This window comes from Pagrus major, chromosome 17 (genome assembly GCF_040436345.1).
Source record: "Pagrus major chromosome 17, Pma_NU_1.0".
Lineage (NCBI taxonomy): Eukaryota > Metazoa > Chordata > Actinopteri > Spariformes > Sparidae > Pagrus > Pagrus major.
Window position 1 is genome coordinate 27,217,472 of NC_133231.1, and position 25,173 is coordinate 27,242,644.

General features: G+C 40.7%; 2 protein-coding genes across 2 annotated transcripts; one reads left to right on the plus strand and one right to left on the minus strand.

Annotated features, from left to right (window-relative positions):
* Positions 1–1,881: 1,881 nt before the first annotated feature.
* efhb (EF-hand domain family, member B) lies at positions 1,882–7,105 on the minus strand. Its single transcript, XM_073484682.1, has 13 exons — positions 7,034–7,105; positions 6,821–6,880; positions 5,945–6,088; positions 5,347–5,524; positions 5,031–5,141; positions 4,787–4,916; positions 4,612–4,692; positions 4,439–4,506; positions 4,170–4,324; positions 3,639–3,846; positions 3,206–3,439; positions 2,794–2,972; positions 1,882–2,028 (listed from the first exon to the last, which is right to left on the minus strand). The coding sequence occupies exons 1-13, from the start codon at positions 7,103–7,105 to the stop codon at positions 1,882–1,884; spliced, it is 1,767 nt and encodes a 588-aa protein (XP_073340783.1).
* A 1,502-nt stretch (positions 7,106–8,607) lies between these two features.
* rab5ab (RAB5A, member RAS oncogene family, b) lies at positions 8,608–18,866 on the plus strand. The gene is made up of 6 exons (XM_073485217.1): positions 8,608–8,820; positions 11,078–11,304; positions 13,330–13,481; positions 14,798–14,920; positions 15,164–15,257; positions 17,022–18,866. Exons 2-6 carry the CDS (start codon positions 11,139–11,141, stop codon positions 17,135–17,137), a joined length of 651 nt encoding a protein of 216 aa, XP_073341318.1. The 5' UTR covers positions 8,608–8,820; positions 11,078–11,138; the 3' UTR covers positions 17,138–18,866.
* The last annotated feature ends 6,307 nt before the right edge of the window (positions 18,867–25,173 follow it).

Below are 25,173 nucleotides of genomic sequence, written 5' to 3' on the forward strand. Positions count from 1 at the left end.
CCATATTACTGTCACTAAATATACAGTCAAGGTTTAAAAAGAAGACCCTCAATACGTTTGGTACAGTTCCTATGTTTGCAACATTTTCTAGCTTCAACATCAAAAGGCTGATGTAACAGCCGACTGCATTAGCATTAAAAGTGAAGTCCTTGTTTTCCATGACTGAATTCTCTGCACGTGATTAATGAAACATAAGAGACTGAATATATTAGTGTTGTGGTACTTGTGATATCAAGCAACAGGCAACAAGATAATCCATTTTCCATAGCAAGTAGGAGGGTGCGTATGTTCTGGTACATGGTTTTCAAAGAAAGTAGTTTATGGATCAACCGGAGATCTCAACACTAGTCTTATACCAAGAGAAAGTAAGTTGTACTGCATCGCTTCAAGCAAAAGCAACAAATTAGAGTAAAAAAACATTCTCCAACCGTTTAACTCAAATTCAGCCTGCGTCTGAGCCGGCGGTTACTGCCAGAATCGTGTCACTTGTCAAAGGCATCACGTCTGACAGGCTCGTGAATGCTGCGTGTCATCCCATTCTGTTAAAGCTTGCTGCAATATTATTAATGTTGACAACATATCTGACAAACAGAGAGGATTCTGTCATTAGCGGCTGCTAATTCATGCATAATGAAATGCGCTGAGGATTATTCTAATTTTTGCTGCATAGTAATATGTGGTCCTGGAAGTTTGCGTGGGGGTTTTTTGGTTCCAGTGGAGCATCTCGCAGAGTCGTAATGAGATTAAATGAGTGCGGTTAGCTTAGCACATGTCAATATGCTCATGGATATGGTGAGAGCACATTAAACAATTTACCACGCCTGTGCATCACTCAGTTTAATGGAAATTAACAAGAAAACAAAAGCAAGTGGTGAATATACAAAAAGCTAATGGTTTTTTTGTTAGTTATTTCACTGTTTTGTAATGTTCTGACATGTGGATCAGTCGAGGCGGCGCGCCAACCTGTTTCATTAATCTTGTTAGCGAAACAGATTGCAAACAATTCTTCATACCTCTTTGAGAGTCTGCATGTCTGCTTGCATGTCAACATGTGTCTCAGCTCCAGGAAGCCATAAATTAATTGTGGTATCTCTGTCAGACTCCTATTTTAAGGCTGATTAATAGAATTACAAGACAAATACGCTTGTAAATCAAATCTAATACTCTGACAGAACAAATGATAAGGTACGGAGAAGGTATCTCTCTGGATTTACTCGGGTCTTTCACCAGAATAGAAACAGTCACATCGGCTGTTATTAAGTCCAAAGCAATCAACATTTCACAGCAGCTTAGGTGTACAAACAAAATATGACATGTCGCTTCCAACAAAAGAAAAAGGTGACATGTTGACATGTTAACAAATGAGCTGTTTCTGTGCATGAAATTGTATTTTTCATCTCAATAGGAAATTGATTCTCCATAATTTGACATTTAAAAAAAAGCCTTTTGTTTACTGACATGTTTATCTCTGAATTTGTGGTGGTATCAATAAATATTGTTTCTTGTGTTGACCACTAATGTTTGTTGTGCAGGCTGATAAACTATAAACAAAACTCACTTTCTTTTCATGCCATTCAGCCTCACATGCAGAACATTCTCCACTGTGGGTTTGTACTTTAAAAAGAAATGTTTTCTGACTGACAGCAAATGGGTCTTAATATTTGGGCCAGAACAAAGACAGTTTAAAGAGACTTCATGATGGCACAACTACCAGGTACTTCAGATGATTGTTGACTTCTACATGACATGAAAATATTGTCAGACATTTTGTGCTGCAGAAATCATCATCAGTATCTCATTACACTAAAACATCTTGGAGCGACAAAGTTTTCACCTTGACTGTAATGAGGAAACACTATGCCGGTAAACACATCTTGAGTGTTACATCGCTTTTATTTCCTTGAGTACGTTACGGAAAACCTCGACACAAACCTCCCCTGCCGGATGCCTCATGGACGCCAACTTCCAGGCCTCCTCAAACACCTCCTCAGAAATATTCACACCCACATTCCTGAAGATGTCTGCAATCTGTGAAGAAGAGGGAGTCAAGTCAAGTTTTCTTATTTATCTCACTGCACTGAGGCCATACTGCAGCCCCAGGAGACTTAATCTAGAAAAAGAATGATTATGAAACAGTCAGAAAGTCAGTCAGACAAAACAACAGATAAACAACTAGAGAGGAATGACAGAGTCATGCAGAGATGGATCACAGAGAACTGATTCAGTATTGATTCAGTCTCATACCATATTTGTCAAAAGCGGACGCTATTTAAAAAATTCGAGTTGAAATTTGAATGAAGTCAGTGACATTCAGAGGCGTTTTGAATATTTAATAGAGCATTAAACAGGAAAGACTGTCAACTATATTAAGCTGAGAAATTACCCGTGCATTCAACCTTGAACAAAAGGCTTGAATGATAAAAAGATGTTTCATATCTCAGTAGCATCACAGAAAATAGGAAGAGACTCTGGACAACAAGTCTGCCAATGAATGTGGTGTATGTATCGGCTAAAACATTTAAATCTTAGTTTCCGTAATTTCAATGATCTGCAGGAACCAAAAACAGCAGACGTAACATAAATGAACAGTGAATAGTGAATAGAAGTCTTCTCTAACATTACGTGAATTAAAAAATACACAGGTCATCTTTAAAACTGATATTTGTCATACCACATTTAAATATTTATAATAGTATTTTCCATAAACCGCATCTGCTGTGGGTCTGTACTTTTAACTGTGAGTATTCACTCATGTATGTAATTCAGGTACACCTCTGCTGATGTTGTGCGTACCTCCTTCTTGGTGCGAGGACAGAAGAAGTGTTCTTCATGAACACCCTGGAGGGCGTGAACTGATGGATGCAGAAGATCTCGAGCTGTCGTTTTACCGTAGCTGGTTTTGTCACTGACTCTCTTTAAGCGCGGAGCTGGAAGGTCGGTGCGCACGGACGGGATCCCACAGGTACGACTGTCTAAAGAAAGACCACGTAATGAGTGAGCATGTTTAGGAGATGGGAGTCATTGAGTACAAATATGTTAAACTGGTGCTTATAAAACTACTTATATCAGTCAAAAGCAGACGATGTCCTCAAACAGGCTTACTCATGTAAGATAGTATGTCTATATGAGTCTGAGTATTGCTGTTCTTGGTTATTTCACCTTTAACCTCTGCCCTTTTCTCCAGTACACACTATTTCTGACTTACTTGATGTAAATTTATCATTGACAGCCCCGATGAGGGAGGAGGAGGTCATGAAGTGCTCTGGGACTGCCCTGGGTCGCCTCAGGGTCCTAAGGGTTTTCAACGAGCTGCCTGGCTCAACAGGCTCCAGGTCCTCAGGTTTAATTAAGGCCTGAGAGACAGGACGCACTTCAGAATCAGCAGATTCTGACAAAGGCCTCCTCTCTGTGCTGGCTGGAGCTGAGCTGGTCTGACGCTCTGGAGACAACATAAATAGAAAGTGCTACAGAAAATATCCCTCCGCACAAAAAGTCCACATCATCCAAAAATCTTAAGTAGCATTTTAAGTCTTGTATTGCCAAATTCTGATGTTGTTTAAGACTGAAATACAAAAAGCAGAGCAGTTGTATAAGCCTCTTACTAACGAAATGTGTACATGACAGTCCATTTAACTGACCGTTTGTCAGAATGCGTTGCTCTCGACTCTTGATGGGCATCTTGTCCTTCCAGTTGAGAAAGTTAGCAAACTCCAGGAAGTCGATAAGTCCGTCCTTGTCCGCGTCACAGTAGTCCATCAGGTCGTCCAGGACCGGCCCGCTGACACCCAGCTGGAACTGACGGCACACTGCCTGCAGGTCCTCTTTGTCAATCATCCCCTTGCCGTTCTAGTTATTTATGGAAACAGATATATATGGAAAGGTTCACGACTACAGCATGTTTTGTGTGAGACTGCCCGAGTGGAATTAATAATGTCTGTTAGGGCCTAAATGGACAACGGGCAAATGACTTTGGTCTGATTTCTTTGATTATTCTTTGACATGAGAAGATGTGTTTATAAAATCATGGTATGTTGACTTTGTATACTTTCTAACTGTACTTTTTCAGGTTACTTTAAATTGAATGGGTTGAATAATCAGCAGGTTAAAAGTATAGCAAGTCAGGAAGGTGGTTCGAAGTGTCACGCAGCCTGAAGTGAAACCAGTCCTACCTTGTCATAATGTCTGAACGCCTCCAGCAGGGAGGGGAAGTTCTGGAAGTTGACCTTCTTCAGGTGGTGTCGCACTGCGTTCACTAGACCGCGCTGTTGATCTCTGCCTCTCACATACTGACCCGGCTCAGTGGAGTGGATTAGCTCTCCAACACCTGCGCAGGAAGCAGGAAAAACGTCTCATGACTGGAACAAAAAGGACACGCTGTATCTGCTCACACATGTTCCAATATAAAACCCAAGAATGATCATTTTTACATAAACTGTACCAAATTCATCTGGTGGTAAGAAACTCCCAAAGGTTTGATCTGGTGGAATATTCAAGGTCTTTCCTCTCCTGAAAAGATGAGATTAATGAGAGAATGAAGTTAAACAGAAGTTAGTAACATACTGTATATACAGAGTCACATTACTGGTCAGAGGAAGTGTGACTGACACTTACACATTAATCGTTGTGCCAAGTTGTTGCGCCATCTTTTCCCTGTTCCCAGATCTCTTCCAAACAGCGTTTGGATTGTAAAACCTGTGGCAAAATCATACACATACATACATGTATATACAAATTTTAATGGAAAATATCAACGAAAACACTTCAGCTCATTTATTGCAGCACTTACTTCTGCGTTTCCCCCAGCCAGTGGAGAGTTTTTCCAAGATTGCGGCCGTCATTGAAATGAGGTGTGATGATCCCAAACCTGCTGTCTCTACTGCAGTGGCTCCAGTTGTACTTCCTGTCAATCCGCTCACCTGGAGAAGAGCAAGGCATCACATTTCAAAATGATCACCAAGATTGATTCATAGATTGATAGACAGTTGGTAATAACAGTTAAGGCCTTGTGCAATATATATTTTTCTTTTTACCAACAAGATAGGCATTGTGGCTACGAATGTAAGCATCGTGTCCATCCTGAGTTTCCCTCTCCAGTTCCTCTGCTGTTTTTGGAGGGTTAATAATCTCACCCACATCCACACCTGGACAGAAAGGAAGGTGACACATTCAAACTAGAGGAGACTCAGTATTAAGAAACGTAAAACATACGATTTTTTTTAATCTGCACATTTTGGTAAAAGATTAATATAAAGATAAATATTTGCATGTTTGTGATATTTGTGCCTCTTCAGACTTAAGCCTAATTTCTTCTTTAAAAGTCATGACCTTATTTGATGGTGAACTTACCACTAACATTTTCCACACCATACGTAGTTTTGTCGTTACACCAAGTGGGAAGTCCCACACGCTGATCATGGGACCTGCCGACTGGCCCTTTTTGACTGGAGGCGTACACTGCTTCACTGAGTTCGTGTAACCTCTGCTGGAACAAGGTCTTCTGGGGGGGATTTAACAAGCTTCTGGCCTGTTGGCATTACATTAAAACAAAGAACTTATATCCATATTCTGGGTGCGTGTCATCAAAACCCGCATTTTATATTAGCACCCACTACCTAAAACATAAAACACACACTGACTTCACTACAGTTAAACTGTGACTGATCTTGTTTCCTTAAATTGATCCATTAGCGGCACCAAAAACGATGCATTATGGATAAGCATAATGTGATTAATCAGGAGCATGAAGAAATGTTAAAATGTTGGTGCTCGATCTAAGTAAGATATAAACCTCATCACCAAGCAGAGTAATAAATGATTTATTGTCAATGATCTAAAAATACATCAACCCACAAAATCTGGGGCAGTTAAAACCCTCCGTATTGACCCACGAGGTGTGTGTGTGTGTGTGTGTGTGTGTGTGTGTGTGTGCTGAGGCTGTACTCACACGGAGGGAACATTTGGTGCTGATGCCATGAACGAGGGCGCTGGCAACATCTGGATCATTCGCCTTCCCCTGGTGCACTCTGATCGCCCCCGGCTCCGGCTGGATGCTGCTGCGGAATTTCCTTATCGCCGGCGGGGTGGAGGGCTGAACAGCGGAGATGCTGATACATCAGAGCGTGAACGTGTGCACCTTTACATTTTTCCAAAGCTGCCTGTGGCTCCAATTTATATTCATACGTTCAGTTGGGCCAAAGCACCCAGAGATAAAACGGACTGGCCTATTGCATATATAGGCAGTGGTGTCAAGTCATACTCGAGTTAAAGTCTTAATGTATCTTGGCGGCTGTGGCTCAGGGGTAGAGCCAGTGTCTTGTTATCGGAAGGTCGCTGGTTCAGTTCCCCTGGTCTGCATGTCAAAGTGTCCTTAGGCAGCCTCCGCCATCAGTGTATGAATGCATGTATGAATTACTGTAAGTTGCTTTGGACAAAAGCATCTGCTAAATGCCAAAAAATGTAAATGTAGTTAAGAATTAAAGTAATTTCCTAGCAAAAAAAATGTACTTAAGTATCATAACTACAAGTAAATTATAAATAAATGTACATGTATGTATACACTGTATACTATGGGTCGATACTATTCAGCCTCTTCCTGATTATTGTAATTAATGTTTTGTTTTCTGACTGTTGCTATAAATAAGTTAATTTAAACATGCACTCATTTGGCTCTAATGCAGCATGTAACTGAAAGGTAACAAGTAACTAAAGTTATTAAATGAATTTAAATGCAGTAAGTACAATATTTGTACCTCAAATTGTACTTAAGTACAGTACTTGAGTAAATGTACATTCCACCACTGCATATAGAAACTGGACTTACCCTGGCCTCTTCTTGTAAACAGGACTTCACCCTGTCTCCTTCAGGTATCAGTTTCCCAGCCTGGTGTTAAAGAAAGAAAGAAAAAAACACACAGTATCCTGTCAACTAATAATAAGACAAATGTTTATTCAGCTCCTGACTCAACCTCACAGGAGGAGCTAACGCTAAGCTAACGCAAAGTTAGCTTAGCTAGCTATCTTAGCAGTCGCTCACCGTCGGTACGTCCGGACTTGTGTCAGTATGTGTCAGCCGGTGAGAGCTGGTGTTTCCGTCAGTCAGACTCATCTTGAATCCACGAGTATCAGCAGCAGCAGAGGAAGTTTTATCTTTTTTTATCTAACTGGGAAAGTTTCTAACAGTTTTCAGGCTCACGGCACCAACTTCTCCTTCAGTTAGCCTGCACCTGTTTGAGTCCTGTTGCCTAGCAACATGTCGACGGTCACGCCAGATCGTGTCACTTCGCGTCGTTCAGGTATTTTTAAAAAAATCTGAAATATTTATAAAATCAGCCTGAAATAAGCTGATTATCAGACAGAGAGCAGTTTTTAATTAGCTAATTGTAAATCTGAAACTATGTGTTTGTAGTTAGCTGCCTTAACATGATTTTCCATGAATCCATCATAGTCAAGTAAGATTTAGAATAAGAGATAAGAGTCCTATAACTCATTATTGTTTAAAAAAAAATGTATCAAGAAGTTTAAAATATACATAAGATCCAATAAAAGTAAGAACAATATGATTTTTCAAGGTAAATTTACAGGAATCCAACAGGATTTTATTGGAACCGGCACAAAAATACTTTTGAGTGTGACTGTGGAAATCAAAATCTCTGAATAAAGAAATTTACTTAGACAACATTTAATACAAAAACATGTTCCATGTCATAAAAATACTATATTTTTTATATTAATTTCAACCTTCAGTAGGTCACATTTTTCAACCAACATTGAAACATATCAGTCCTGATAATAACTACCAAATATTTATTCATTTTCAGGATTTTAACCTGTTAAATACCAGTTTATTTACATGATGCCACTGTACAAAATAACACAAAACATTTGTTTTCCATATAATTAATATAAAGTATTTTTATGGCAGTTTTTGACATGGAACTTTTATTTTTGTTAGTAAATGTGGTCTTTTATCAGTTGCATGAGGGTTAACTTATTGTGATGAATACAGTTTCCGATATTTGTTATATTATATATTTTTGATTTATTGGCATTACTTTGTAGAAATCTGTTCTCACTTTGACATTAAAGAGTGTTTTTTTGTAATTTTTTTTTTCACAAATTATATTGACCATGATTCCATTTATAAAAGCAGTAAAAGGTGAAGACATCCAAGGGGGTGAATACTTTTTATAGGCACTGTATTTGGGCTATTAGCAAAAATAGAGATAAATGAAATGAAAAATGATTTTAAAAAAATACAATAATAATACAATAAAATAAACTCATCCAGGACCACAGAATGAAAGCCTGATAACATGAGATTCATACAGTGGGATGAAAAAAAAGTAGTTTAATGGTGCATAACAATAAAAGTTGTATCTGTCTGTCTGTGATAAACACAGTGTATTACATTTAAAAGAAAAACAAATAAACACCTTTGCCAAAATGTATGCAGTATTCATTAATACAGGCAAAAAATGAAAGTAAAAAAAAAACAAACATAAAAATGTATGAACAGTTGCATGTTGTTGAAGTTCAGTTTATTTCTGTGTTTTGTAGTTTGGGTAAATTGGGAATGAATCCTGGCACGTGATTGGTCCGTCGCGCCACAACGTAGGCGGATTGTCAATTCCAGTCATACGATCTGTCATCATCGTTCGTACAATGCGAAAAGGGAAGTTGAAAGAAGTGGGAGAGGGACATCGCGGAGCCTTATGAAATCTAACGTTACGGCAGCTGGCTGGTTTATCGACACACCGTGAGGAGCCGCAGACATTATCCCGGAGACACCGTTTACATTGACTAGCTTCCTCTATTTGCTGGGTGAGTAGCTGATATTAGCGTTAGCTCGCGAAGCTAATGGCTATCCGGAGGGCTCCTCCCGATGCGGCCACAGCTAAACAACGTTCGCTCGCTGAGGGTAGCCAGTGTCTATTATGTGGCTAGCTAACGTTAGCTAGCCCGACACTAGAAGGGCCAAGCTAGTTAGCACAGCGAGTTAACGCTGTTCGGCTGGTGAATCCGGATCGGTCGTCGCGTTTAGCCCATTACTACATTAACGTTAACCCACGTTTAATATCCCAAACATCCGAGGCTTTGTGTTTAGTCCACTTGATTGACAGGGCAGCTCACTAAATTAACGTCATGCAGCTAAGGTTAGCTAGCTGTCACTAGCTGTACACACCCAAAACTGCATCATCTGTGTGTTGGCATTCTCAAACGTTACATAAAATGTCAGATCGAGTGTGTAAAGCTTCCACCCGCGTTGAAACTAAATGTTTTGACAGGTTAAAAACATGCTTTCTCCACAGGCACAGATTTGTTTATGGGGCTAGACGTTTTGGAAGTTACCAGGTAGCTGTGTTGCTAACGCTAGCAGTCGTTGCTCTGCTAATTCGAGCCAGTCAACAACAACATAACAGGTTATTTGTGGTGAACTGTGTGTCGTAACGCGATTTTCGACGAAGTTGACAGTAATTATTCTTGGACTGATACTTTGTGTTGACAAGAGAAATGTCTGAGTCACAGAGAGAGTCTGCTGTTGTCTTTGTTAATGTGGTTTGGTGTTGTTATTCACCTTAAATGTCCAGACCGGCAGATAGAAAAACTGTAATGTGACTTGGCTCTGGATCATTGCCCCACCTATGTGCCCAGACTCGTGTCATACTAATCCCACTTTGTGATGCTCTGCCTTGTATAACCTAAAGCTACGAGCAGGAGCTGCCAGAGGTTTGTTGTTGCAGATTTTGAAACCAGTTATTCAACTTTTTGTCATCTTTTTAGAAGCTGTAGTTAAATGTATACTTTGCAGGATTGTGTGCACAGTCTTAAAAAAAACATAATCCCTCTCAATCATCGCTGGCAATGTATCAAAGAAATCATGTTTAGTATAAATAAATGAGTGTGAAGCAATAACGTATCATATATCTGGGCGTCATGCACACACGGTTTGTGTTGGTGGGCTGACGATCCGGCCACGAAACTCAACGATCAACTATTTCTCTCAGGATTGCCAACGCCACCTTTTGAATGGTGTGTTTACGATCAGCAGCCAACAAGTCCTGCATACTTTGCCTGTAAATTGGCGCAAGTGAGAGGTTCAGGTGCTTTCGTGTGTGATTAAAGTATCCGCCAAACCTTTGTATGTCTTTGCCATACCTGTTACACTTATTTGCGCGGCTCGTTATGGCAAGCAACCAGCTATTGTTTGGAGAGGAAACACAGTGTGGCTGGTAATGTGAAACTTGTGTTGACTCACTGTGAATTGAACTAAAGTAAATTTCCCTCCGTGTTAATTTATCTCCAGGGACACCTTGGCCTCCTGGTTTTGCACAGTTGATTGTTATCCACGGCATTAAACTATAACATTAAGATTCCTGAGCGTTTGATGCAGGAATCCGTCAGGCCTTTTGCATATTTTTAAAAAACAAATACAGTTGTCATGTTCTCTGTGCTATGAACACAATGTTTTAGGCTCATTGATCTACAGAGAAAATTGGGGCTGCAACAAATGATCACTGTCATTATTGATTACTCTGCTAATTATCTTCATGATAAATCTTTTCGATTCTCAAATGTAAAAAAAATTATGAAATATTCTCATCACAATTTCACTGTGACGTCTTCAAATTGCTTCTTTTGTCCAACCAACAGTCCCAAAAACCCAAAGACTCGTCATTTACCATCATAAATCAAAGTAAAGCAGCAAATCCTTCTATTATTGAAGCTGGAACCGGAAAGTGTTTGACATTTTTGACTAAAAAAAGACTCAAATTATTTTTCTTTTGAGTCCTTCTTTCTCAGTTAATCGACTGCTCACTGCAGCTGTAGAGAAAATACATTATCAGTTATGTATTATTTGCTACAGCTTCCAAAAGCTACAGCTAAATATTTAAGAAATCAACAGTTGGTGCTTTTCTTGTTGTAATTGTGATTCTTAGTTTCATATAATAAAATGACAAAAATAAAATAAACACAGTGCACGTGTACATTTCAGTTTTCACCATAATTATCCCGTCACTGATTAAGATTGTATTTATGTGACTCTGACACTTTGCTCTCTCTTCTCTCTCCTGCTCAGGTATTCTCGACAGTTCATCGCAGTACGTCAGCGTCCAGAGGGAGAGACCGGACAGTGTGACATGGCAAGTAGAGGCGGAGCCACACGACCCAATGGGCCGAACGCAGGCAACAAGATCTGCCAGTTCAAACTTGTGCTTTTAGGAGAGTCAGCCGTGGGGAAGTCGAGTCTCGTACTTCGTTTCGTTAAGGGACAGTTTCACGAATTCCAAGAGAGCACAATCGGAGGTATGTATCTTCATTAGGCCGTGTTGTTGCTTTTTATTTTTTTCTGTGAACAGGCCTGCAAAAGATGCACCAAGTTGTTGGTCTATAGTGTTGATCAGTGTTTCCCAGAGCGTAAGACGACGTCCTCAAATGTTTTGTTCACAACCTAAAGATGTTCAGTTTACCGTCATAGTTTTACTCAAGTTTTAACTCAAAGTTAATCGATTATCAAAATAGTTGAATAGATAACTTTAAAAGATGATAACTTATTAGTTAATCGATGAATCTTTGTAACTCTACGTGTTACTGACATGCTTTCCTTACCTTCTTGTAAGACTTCATTGCAAGGAGAGACTTCCAGTGAATCACACAGTGGAATAAGCATTGAATAATATCACCATAGAGGATCCAAACATATAGAGTCATAGTTCCTGGTCAGAAAATAAATAATAAAATATAAACTGAAATTATGAGATAGATTTTTAATTTATGACTGAAGTTGGAGGATTGTGTCTGTGACTTTGAGAAACAGACCAACAGGAACTGGAGGAATAATCAGATGAATTTCTGGACATTTGCTCTTAGTTTCCATTATCATCGATGTAATCTTACACTTCTAGGCAAACATGACGCTTAGTGGATATCATATGATTATATCGAGGTATCCGTTTCATTTTATTGCTATTTTCAGACTCACCTTAGGCCACTGAAAACGATTAGGCACGAACAAGGCAAGGTGCAGTTAAAGTTACACCTCAGGTTATCTGTCCAGTATGAATCCTACCTTATTTACTGGTTATTTATTTCAGTGTTTTCTTCTATTATTATTATTATTATTATTATAACTTCTCTCCTGAGCCCTGATTAATGGAGCCTCAAGTACTTTGTGTTATTTGTAAAAATTGTGTCAAGACAAATGACCTGCTAACCAAATCTACCTGTGGTTACAAACAAAATAACCTGAACCTGAGTCAGTGTGTGGTAATATGCACAATAAAGTGACAAAAAAATGAGAAATGGGTACATTCAGTGACAGCCTGAAGGTTTGTGACCCGTTGCGATCCCCAGAAAGGTGAAACTGAAGTTGTACTGGACAGTTTCTAGGTGTGATTGCCTGTAACTGACTAAATGTGAACATGGTGTTCCTATAAACTATTGATGTCAGTGAAGCCTCCCAGGGTGAACCAGAATGGCACTCAGTAGAGTGCAAATCTCATAAGCCCAACACTCCCCTTTAGTTAAATCAAGCCTAGTCCAGTCTCAAACTCGATAGCACTGCATCACTCTTCATTTTAAACCACCCATAACTGCCTCACCATAATTTAAGCATTTAATTTGGAAACAAAACAATACAGGTGGAATCATAATCTCCATCGTGTTGTGGAAGAAAAATAGATTTTCATTTGGATCTGCATCAAACTCGACTCACTCAAAGATACCAGCCAGCTAAATACGGCTAATTTTCTCATCATGATCCATGCATTACTTCCTGAAAAATTTACAAAAATGTTAATCAAACAGTATCTCACAATGTTCAGGAAAGTAAGAAAAAATTACATGGATCCATCCCTTTATTCAGACTTGCACCAAAAGTTAATGGGGTCTGTCCTGGGCCAAGACTCATCCTCCATCCAAGTTTTGTTGAAATCAGTTCAGTAGTTTCTGTGTAATCCTGCTGACAAACCAACCAACCAACAAACGCATATGGGCGAAAACATAACCTCCTTGGCGGAGGAAGTAAAGGTTAAAAAATGTGTTTGTGTGACTTCCACCCTGCTTCATGCCTCAGCTCCCATCCAGATCTTGGATGTTCAACATGAAGCATGTTTAATATTACTGGGGCCAGACTTAGTCCAAATGTGGACTAAGTCAACCAGATAATCCTCCTCTGTGTGTGTGTGTGTGTGTGTGTGTGTGTGTGTGTGTGTGTGTGTGTGTTGTCTCCAGCACTGCTCTTAAATTATCACCTTCACAGAAACACATTTGGTGTCGCTCAGTAGCTTCAGGCCCAGTTGTCACCGGCTCCTCTGCTTTGTGCCCGTACAGCTGCCTTTCTGACTCAGACGGTATGTTTGGACGACACAACAGTCAAGTTTGAAATCTGGGACACAGCTGGTCAGGAGCGCTACCACAGTCTGGCTCCCATGTACTACAGAGGTGCCCAGGCAGCCATCGTGGTGTATGATATCACAAATGAGGTGAGTCAGGTGCCTGTTCTTGCCAACTGTAGCTGTTTCTGCCAGTGATGAGGAGATAGTGGGGCTTTCCATCAAGCCAGGAACAGAATCTATTTTGGGGTGCTGACAAATTAAGAGATCAGTCATCATCACTCAACAACAGGGCTTTGTAGACAATGTATACCTATAAGAGACCGAAAATGAGTCAACCCACTCCCTGCGTAACCCCTGGTAACTACCGTTTCCACTACAGACAGTCCCCTTAAATGTAGGAGGAATTGTTACTGGCCGGCTTCGGGGTAACGACGTTCACATATCCATCAGTTGGAAAACAACAGGGGAGATTGTTCTTATCTCTTAATAAGCTGCCGCATTAATTAACTGACACACTGCGACCTGTACTGTACATTACTGCCCGACTGACAGCATAATATCACATGGTCTGCAGTGCTCTAAATCCACATTTTAGTTCGGGATCGGTGTGCAAGGAACGTCGACAAGAGGGTGACAAAAATACAGGATGGTACAGACAGTTCTTTTGGTACCATCCATAACTTTTGACAATGGAAACGCAAAAATAACCATCCCAAAGTGGACTAAACCGGATGGCACAGTGGAAACAGGGCTGTAGTCTTTTAATGTCTGCTGTTCACAGGCTAAACATTAAAACAGCTGCCTTTAAGACGGATCATTTATTTGTATTCTTTATATAAATTGGACCCGAAAAATAGACTGTGGTTAATTATTTGTGTAGAAAGGTAGACACAAAAATAAATGAGGACGGGTTAGGGTTAGTAATGTCAACATTATTATTGACTATGAACGCTCGTCAGTGGAAAAGCCAGCAGCCAGATTGTAGAAAGTGAGACTTTAATGTCTTTTTTGATTATAAAGCAGCAGGTCTAAGTGCTTTAGAAATACTGTGAACGGATCGAAACACTCAATCAATGCTCGCCTTTCTAAAATAACTTTTGTTACATCAGATAATCTTTTAAACAGAAGCCTTTTTAACAGAAACAGAAGAGGACAGAACACACACGTAGCCCACATTTAAAAAATGTTATCACTGTACATTATCTGTAATATAGCATATTGTACAAAATGCTGCTTTAACTCCACCTAAGCTGAAGACACATTTTTATTTCTTTGACATTTCATGAAAAGCATTATTTTTTCTCTTCTGGGCCTTGATCAGAAGATGAGCCAAAGCCTCACCAGACATCACGGGAGCACGCCTGTTGCCCTCATCTGTCCATCACATGGATCTTATTGTTAATTTCACTAACTGAGTCACCCCTCCCCCACTTTCCCCAACCCCTCCCTGTTTTGTTTGCCAGGAGTCATTTGTACGGGCGAAGAACTGGGTTAAAGAGCTTCAGAGACAAGCCAGTCCAAATATTGTAATAGCTCTGGCTGGGAACAAGGCTGATCTCGCAAACAAGAGAGCACTGGACTTCCAGGTTTGTGTTTCTTTAGACCCTCGTTAATTAACTGCCGGATGTTGTGTCAGGTTACATAAAGCATTCGCAGATTATTATTTATACCGCATGTTGACAGAATCATAGAGTCTCTGCCTGATCTTGTCTTCTACTTGGAACATACCTGCTTTGCTTCCTCCATGTTTACATTTTTGTCTAACCAGCTGTGAGGTACTTTATGTCTCGTTAAATAATGACTTCCTAATGTTTGTTTCACTTTCACAGGATGCACAGTCGTACGCAGACGATAACAGCTTGCTTTTTATGGAAACATCAGCGAAGACCTCTATGAACGTGAACGAGATATTCATGGCCATTGGTAAGTTTCTCAGACTTCCACATTGAACCTATAATATCTCCTACCCTACCGTTAGAGGTCTGATACACCGATTTCCTGAGCAGATGTGGACAGATGTGGATTATGTTGCCTTTGAGCGACAGTAAAAGACGTGGTTGTGTTTATCAGCCTCCAACTGGAATTCATTTTACAGGTTTACACATAAATTGGAAGAAATCTTTACTATTCAGCTGGTATGTTGATCACCAGTTAGTCCATTGTGTGTTGAATTTAAATGTTGCAGCCCATAATGTACTTGTTACTCTTTTTAGAAAACTTCCTGGTGGTCAGACCTTGTCCGAAATGCTGTTGTGATCTCAGTAAAGTGAGACCATCTCATGTAGAGTATAGGCGGAGGCTTATGAAGCCTCTCAGCTTGTCTAAAGGACACTGTGGCCTTACATCTGCCAGCCTTAACTCCATTTGCATTTGAAGGACGCGCTGTATTTCTTCCATAAAGCAATCATAGAGTTCTTGCAGAATAAGGCCGCTCAGCTCACAATGTAAACTGTGATCCGAGGTGTAGAGGCAGTGATGCCAGCAGAGAGTTTGTCCACTAGAGAGCGCTGATGATTTTGCTCAGCACATTATTAAAAAATTAAAACTACTTCACACCCACACGCCACCCACACAGTTGTTTTCACTTATGTTGCATGACTTACCAAGCACAGACTGTGCTTAAAAACTCCCATGTGGCCGTGAACCAGGTGTGCATGTTATGTTTCATTCCTCTGTGCTAATATCTCATAAAGGGTTATTTACAAAGCATCTTTAAAGAGCAATTTAACACCCTGTGTTGGGTTTGAACATGCCTCCTTCACACATCCAAAACATGCATTCAGTTCTGTTTGAACAGCAAGTTAAGTTTAACAAGCCTCAGTAGGTGCAGCAGAAGCAACAGAGTGACACATTACAAGTTCATACTGTCCTGACTGGTAACAGTTGATTCAGGGGTGTCAGTGTCCCAGAGAACGTCATAGATTTGTCACCAGTTTTGGGGGTTTAAGAGGTCAAAGGTCAAAATGTAAATCATTTCTTTTTGTAATGAACACTGCAGACTGGGAACAGGGTCAGTTGTAAATGTTATCAAATGACTGCACATTGACGAGCCCATATCTGCGAGGGGTAAAGCCGGGTTGATTATGTACACTTGTGCCACAGAGCGTTTACAAACCTGTGACTTCTTTTGAAGTATTAGATCTAAATCAGTTCGTTACATTTGATTGTTTTGATCTAAAATGCAGAGTTCCAGATCAATCTTTACTGATGTTCAGACGTCTATTAAAGTCTCAAGCTCATTCTTATTAAAACCCCACAGGACAGCAACACAATTACACAACTAATTAAGTTAGTAGGACTTATTTACTTTTTTTTAACTTCTTATCTCCTGGCTTATTGAAATTGAAAGAAGACTTACAATTCAGTTTGAGAGAACACGAAATTCTGGATTAGGGATCGACTGATATCTTTTTTCATACTGATAATTAGTAATCAAGGAGACCGATAACCGATATTTGGAAACTAAATACATTTGCTGTATTACAGGACAGTATATGTGTTGTAATATGGTGGATGGTGCTGGAGGGGCCAGATGTCTTTACACACAAAGAAAAAAATAACTTCATAACATGTAATTTACACATTAAAACAGAGAAGCTTTAGTGTGAAACAACTCTGAAGAACACATTTTGGTGTCTGGTTATTTATCGTGACATCATCACTGATCTTGTTGCCGTGTCATTGCAGCAAAGAAGCTACCCAAGAACGAGCCTCAAGCAGCCGGAGCCAGCAGCGGGCGGAACCGGGGAGTGGACCTGACAGAGACGGCTCAGCCCACCAGCCGTCCCTGCTGCAGTAACTAACCCAGCTCTTCCTGCTCATCCACCCCCCTCCACACACACACACACACACACACACACGCACACACACACACCCCACCCTTCTGCCCCCCCTCCTCCCTCTCAGCTGAACAACATCTGGACATCTGGCTCCTTGGCTTCCTGACGTCAGACCTGACCGTCAACCTCACTTCCCCTGGAATAGCTAAAAGACTCTGTATAGCTGCATTTCTAATACCTTTTATTTTGTTGATGTTCTTTTTTTTTTTTTAAACTTTTTTTAAGAAGTGTATATCAGTATAATGGATGCATGTATCACTACAACGCCTAAAAAAAACACACATTTTTATCTTTTATTCAGTTGCAAGACTAACCCCCCACATTTTAGGAAGATGAGCGAGTGAGAGACCTGTGAACGTGTGAATGCGTCGTGTTTGATTTGCTGATGAGAAGGTGTAGCTTCATGTGTCACTTCACAGGCTCGACGTGCGATGCGTACAATGTTGCCTGTAATACTCTTTGTGTGCGGGTTAACTTATGCTCACAATCAGAAGAGAAACCAAATTTGTTTCCATCGAAGGACTGTTGTGCAAAGCAAGAATCCCTCCCTCCTCACATCTGTTACACAAGAAGACGTCACCATCCGAGGCTCCTAAAGGAAAGTGCAGAGAATGAATTTGGTACTGTCCGGTTTATGGAAACGTTGGAAAATACAAGAGTAATAGTCGATACACATCTGGCTTCCCATCGTGTGCAACCATCTGTAGAGCGATACGGGCTTGAATAACAAGTTTTGGAACTGCGAGAAGATCCGGAGCCGACACCTTCAGGCCAACATGACGGGATTTTAAAATTCGGCTTTGCTATTTAACAAATGCTTTCATGTCCATCGCAGAAGTCTCGTGTTAAATTCTGACACTGATAACGGCTTCACGTGGAAAAGAAGATCACCAGGAAACCTGAAAACTGTGGAACATCCTGCTTTTCGAGTCGTCTTGCAAAGACTCGAACATACGACTCGTTCTGTGTTAGATTTCTCGTCTTTGTTGATCCGCTCTGTTTCTGTTTCAGGCCAGTAAGTCAACCGGCATCAATTTGGGGGGATCTCAAATCAAATGGGGGATTGTTTTTAGAGTAGAGTTCAGACGGCACACACGCAGAAAATTGGACTACTACCCATTGTCACGAGTCTGTGGAAAAAAAAATATACTCTAATGTTGTTATAGGGTGCAATGTTGCAATGTTGTCTTCTTCCTCCTTTAGTACAGCTTGCAGAGCTCACGAGCTCACCAGGAAATTATCTAGAGACTCCGAACAATTGTACAGTTCAATATAGGTCTGCTTTTTCTTTTCTTTTTCTTCTTTTTTTTTCAAAATTTCATCCTCGACCTCGTCACAAACAGGTCAAATGTTAAGCAGTGGTGGTCTTTTTAGGTATATGTAGTGTTATTAACAAAATCCCTCTCTGGTGTCTTGTTACTTTTCTTCAGAAATGGTCCATGGTCATGTTTGAAAGGAACTTTTATTGCATTGCACAGTGTTGATCATGTTTTAATTAATGACTGCCCTTCGATTTTATATGACGGACTGTATTGGACTTGCTAACCTACAGCTATAAGCAGGTAGCATAATTAACCTTACTGGTGGTCTCTCTTACAGCTCAATGAATTTTAATGATGTAAAACAGCATTACTAGTGATGGGCTGATAAGTTTTGAGTGTCTGAATACAACTTAATAAATTCAATAAAGAGGTCTCTTGTACGCCTTTTTGCTATGAATATGTCAGCTGCATCACAGGTAACGGAGGTTTTCAAATGATGTAATGTATTTGTGGTGCAGGGAATCAAATTTATTAAGAAAGGTCGATGTTTTGGTTGCAAAAACTTGTCTTCATGACCAAACATCAACCTTTTTTTAATAAATTAACCATTGCAGTGCTGAAACGTGTGTGCTTAGTCATTGACTGACCACAACAGGTGTTAAAAATGACAATCTCTGAGCTTTAAAGTTGTCATTGTTCTCAGGAGGGTTGTGAGGATTTCTAACAAGAGCTGCGAGATTACTAGATGGAAGAACATTAAAGGGTAACTCCACCAATGTTTTCACATTTACTGTAAGTGTGGTTACTACTGCATATGTGAAAAAAAGGAGTATAAAGCCTTTTGTGGCTCCAGAGAAAGCCGCATGTGATCTGATAAATTCCCCCAATGATATCACTCAGTAGGGGAAGTTGCATCGTGGGTAATGTAGGCGTTTTGAAAAGCAGTACACTGGTCTAAAAGCATGATCAAAATGGATACAGCAGAAACAGATATCACCTGCTTTATTCTGTGCATTCTTCCTTTTCAAAGCCTGGTTCCTACATTACCCACAATGCAACTTAGCTATCCCGTGACATCACTTTTTACATTTTTTAACAGTTATTTATCAAGCAACAAGACTAAAAGTTCACAGCTATGCTAACGTCTCTGTGTGGCTGTATTTAGGCACAGTGGATGCTTTTAGCTAAATGCTAATGTCAGCAGATTAACATGCTGATGTTTAGCAGGTTGATTCACTGTGGCCACCACATACTAAAGGAATAGTTCACCCCCAATGCTGATGGAAAGTCAGGTGAAGTTTTGTCGTCCACAAAACATTTCTGGATGGTCACAGCAGAACAGTGTTGCAGCACTCTCACCTGCAGCAGATGGGGACTTTCTGTTCCTTTAACATGCTGAGGCTGATGGAAATGTCCTTAGTTTAGTTCTGCAGGTATTTTTTTAAAATAAGAAATTACAATTTTGACCTGATGATGGCGCTAGATGAAAGGTTCAGGGAACATGAATGTGTGTACCAATTTTTTTATTATTTTTGTTGCAGCAGTAATTCACTCAAAACCACAAATGTCGACCTCATGATGTCTTGCTTCACTTCCTGACCTGGCACTCCACACTCTTTTCAGCAGATTGGAAAATACTTGTTCCACTCAGAAAAGGTGAATTCAGCTCTTTGAAAACTGAGACAGACACTGAAAATATTACTCACTTTGTGTATAAACTTTTCCTTCAACAGTGATATAAAAAGTGACAGATACTGTGTTTCCAAAATGCCAAACACTGAATATCTGGTTACTTTCTCTTAAGTGGATTTGAAGCATTTTGGCTTTTCGCCTTCCAAATGGAAATCCAGAGGAAAGCAGCAACACTTTTACTGATTATTCACCGCTGCTATAAAGCCTTTTTCACATCTCAGACCAGATCTCTATTTATTACCACTGGATCAGCTCCAGTTTACGCTTGAGACAGTCCTGTTCATGTTCACAAATGTCAAAGGAGCAGCATGCCGAGGGACAGAAGCTCTTCAGAGGATCCAATTTATTCATCGTTAATCACAAACACTGAAAAATTGTGTTAGGTGGCAAATGGAGATGTCTCATTATCAAGCTGGTATTTGCTCACACTGTGGTGCTCAAGGAAAAGTCAAGATCATGTAAATCAGTGGGCTTCATCCTGGATAATGCAACATGTAATTTGCTGGACAAAACCAGCTATTTGAAGACAATTTGAAACTGTAATCTGTATTTTCACTATTTTATGGCTCTTTAAAGGGGCTCTGTGGAGCTCCTTTGTTGTGCTTGAAGCCGGTCGTTAGTTTTTATTACTCCATCTCTAAACTAACGTTAGCTATTGCCTCTCTCTGGTCCTAGTTAGTAGAGCGGAGAGAGGCACTGAGATGAGGCACTCACATTGAGCAGTAAGTCACATCCTTTGAGTCCAGCAGCATTACACAACTTAAAGAAATCGTCCATAGGCTTGTATAGGCGACCAAGACAGAGGGGGAAGGCCTCATTTTTCACGCCATGTTACAATCAGCTCACATATGGCCAGCAGAACTTTGTTTCCAACATCAGGTTACCAACATCTTCAGTGTTGGTAACCTAGAAGCTCATGAACACACCCTGAAGCGAGACTTCCCAACACGGGAAATGGGAGCATCCGAGGAGCATGTGAATGCAGCGTGAGAGCCTTCACATCTTTGAAACTCTACATCCCCCGTTTGTTATCCAGACTTTCCATTAAAAAGTTCAAGTCTCCGAGCCCAAGCGCAGATGTTCCCGCTGAGTGACATCTCGTATTTATTCTGAGACTCAACAAAGCTCCTCCAGAGCCACAGAAGACGTTACACTATTACAACAGATTGAGTATTAGCTCTCACCAAAGTGATTAAACAGATCTTCAAGTGTAAAGTCGATGTGTTCATCAGCTAATCGATAATGAAAATAACAGTTAGCCGCAGCTCTACTTCTAACCACATTTTCCACTCTGTTGTCGGCTCCAGCTCCCATGATTCTCATGCATTTCCACTGTCTGCCTCCTCTCTCAGCTCTTGGCCGTGCTCCATCCCGACACTTCACTCACTCCCCCATCCTCAAAGTCCTCTCTCGATGAGTTCTCTGAACTCTCGACCGGCCTCATCACATGTTTGGCCGAGACTCAAATCTCGGCTGCAGAAATGACCTCTCGCTCCCGTCAATTACAGTTCTTACAACCTCGTTAACGGCCTGTTCATCCAGCGACGCCCACACAGCACTCGAGGCAAGAGATAGAAAGAGGAGTCGTGAGGGTGTGCGGCACAGGGATCAATAACCGATTATGCTCACGGTCTTTAAAGCGGCCCGGACCTCTGCTAGTTTTGATGATGTCCTTCGACCAAATGGCGCTGTGAATTAAAAGGGTTGTTTCACCAAAATTACAAAACATTTTGTGATCTCAAGTGGTCTCTAGGTAGAGGTTTGGCCAGGTTTTGAGATTTTTGCCATCAACTTGGAAAATGAAATGTTGTTGGATAATAATTTAAAAGTATTCAAGCAAGAACATCTCTTGCTAGAAGCAGTTCAGTAGTTGGCAGACGGACTGTCACTGGGTTCACTTTGTAAAACACATTATTGTAGGATATTACCACACGGCCTCAGGAACACTTTGTAAAATTGCATTCTGATTTTTATTTACGTTTTACAGAGTCCCAACTTTTTGGAGTCGGGGTTATAAAACTCTGTGTTTAATGATATAAACAGACGTGTCTGTGGTTACGTGGTACGCTGCCTTCCCACAACGTGCCCTTTCTTTATGCTGACAACCTCCACTAATCACACAGATGCACAGGGCAATTTCTTTGCACCAGTCAGATGGCACTTTTCTTTCATCACGGTGGAGCTTAATGTTGCCAGAGAAGCTAATGTGGGGCCGTGTGAGTCACAGTGTCGCATGCTGCTTAGCTGGGAGAAGTGCCCAAATACTTTGTCCAGAAAGTTAAATCACAAGCCTTTGATGAAGAGTTCAAACATGAAATGAATACCGACAACAGTTCGTGATTACAATCTTTCCAGCGGGAGATTCTAACCCCTGATCTTTCCCGCTGTCAGAAAGGCAGAGCTCATTACTTGTTCAACCACTCACACAGATCCAGGAAATTTAAATTCTACCCAGCGTAAAAAAAAAATGTGGTTCATCAAGTAGCAGAAACCTCTGTCACTGTGGCCGAGTTATCAAGGGGAAGATTTGGGGTACTTGTCCTCTCCCTCTGTAAAGATCCCTGTAGAGTCTCTCTGGTGTTTTTCCAAGTACATGGGAGGTTTGAAGAGCTGGTCCAGAATTAATAGTAGCAGTTTGCTGAATGCTATCAGGGCTGAGCTCTGCCCGGGGAACCAGTCAAAGACCCAGAAGAAGCTCGGTATCCATACTGATAGTACAAAACATCTTCCAAGTCTTTTATTCATTTCAAGTTCTCATATTATGAAACTACAGAGCATTGTAGCATCTTTCAGCTCATTGTTTTGGTTTTACAGCTCCCGACTTCAATGCTTCGGTTCACAGATCACGTCAGCTTCAGCTACAACAGATAAAAAAAAAATTGCATCCTGTGTAATAGTTGGGCATTTAGCAAGAATCCTGGTACCTCATTTATAAAGCAGACTTTGATAATTTTGGATCTTAAAGCGGCGATACCAGCGGTACGATACCAGCGGTACGATACCTGCGGTACGATAACAGTGGTACGATACCAGTAGTACGATAACAGCAGTACGATACCAGCGGTACGATACCAGCGGTACGATACCAGCAGTATGATACCAGCGCCTGCTGTTGTAAAGATCTTTGCTAGCACGTGCATTTGTTTTGGAAGCAAGTAACAGAGACACCGCAGGATTGATCGCGATGAGGTAATGTAAAAATAGCAGTCTTTTCGCTGATGGTCTTGCTCGCTGCTACAGGTCATTTATAATCATCAGAGGAATCAGGAGACTGTTTCATAAACATCTAAGTGCAGTATCGAAGGCAACTGGACTTTCAGTTTACTTTCACTGAAAAGTTCCTTGTAGTCACATTAAGCAGAAAGCCACGGTCATTTATAGAAAGCCTACTTTGTCCAGACGTGACATAAGGGATTTTCCCGTTGGTTACGTAGGGGTATTTCCGAATTTTGGGATGCATGTGAGCCACAGTTCTTTCTGCCTCAGCTCAACACACTCCCAAGCTGCATCTATGGCTTTCTTCGTATTATTACACAGAATAATATGCGTTGCCTGGCTTCGATCTCCTCTACTAACGTCATGATCTCGCCTTCCAGAAAGTTTCATTTCTTCTCTTAGTCCATCTCTATTCCTGACAAACCCCTTCATTTGTGCTGCATTATATGAGGGGAAATCACACAGCTGGTGCTGTCAATTAAAGATGATCTGAGATTTATAGATCACAGGTGCGTTAATTAGAAATGGGATTTGAAGAGCCTGCTGAGGCAAGGTGTTTTATACTCAGCCTCTATTTATGAATCGAACATAAGCTCACTGTTGGAAAAGGATCTCAAAACTAAGTTCAGCTGTAATTCTCAGAACATTTTTATGCATTAGGCCCCGTGTCAGATACTTCTGTATGGAGTTGGTAGAGATCAAGACAGTGCTCAAAGAAAGTGAATATTCGGCTTCTGTTTGCCAGGTAAGCTGAAATCTGGACAGCCTCCTATTGTCAAACTTTTCTGAAAAATGCTTCAAATCCGTCTGAATCCATGTTGGGTCTGATGATGTTTGAATAAGGAGGCAGGGAAACCAAAATAAAGCACTGGCATCACTGAACACTTAGAGAAGACTTCTTGGGAAACTGAATAAAACAGTGTGTAGTCTTCCTTTGTCTTGATGTCTGGCTGCTGAGGAGCGAGCTACTATGACTGACTGACTGTCTGCTGCTACCCAATGGGTGGTGGTGTGTCAATCAGCTCACTGCCTCTCAGGCTGTGGAAATAATGTGCCGGGAGAACTTCCCATCTTTTGTATTGAAGACGAGCAAACACCACATGTACAACTTATAATGAGTCAATGGGTAAAGTTATTTTAGGCCGGACGTACGTCACATATCATATCATCACAACGTAGAACATATATGATCTACATTTTCTTTTTGCAGATTATACTTTTCACTTAAAGAACCTTAAACCTTAAACTAGTTTTTAAAATTCTTAGACTGAATACAAATTTCCACCCCCGAACTGTGAACTGAGACCTTGCAGGCTCTAGCCGTACGTACCGTGACGTGTTCACTGTCATCACGTCAAGTATGCGAGTACGTGAGGTGAATATAAGCCACTGATAGCCCCAAAGACTACAATAATAAAATGCATTTTGATTACCTCTGCAGTCTATATATATATATTATTTCTGTATCATGATGTGGTTGAATATTTTTTCCAGCCTTCATGATTCCAGTAATGTTATAATAAAGTAATTGTCACAGTTTGAGTTCGTGGTTTTTGTTATTTCCTGTTTTATTTTGAAGTTATAGTCTCACTTTCCATTTCCTCCCTTTGTCCGTGTTTCCCTCCTTTGGGATCGCCTGCCCCTCCCTGATGTGTTTCACCTGTGTCCATTTATTCCTTCCTCCTTATGTATATGTAGTCTCTGTGCTCCCTGCTGTCTTTGTCAGGTCGTCTGTTCAGTTTCCTGTCCTGTCCTGTCTGTTCCTGTGTCTCCCGGTTTCATCTCCCCATCGTGTCTTTCGGTGAAGTCCGGACATTTGGACGCAGCCTT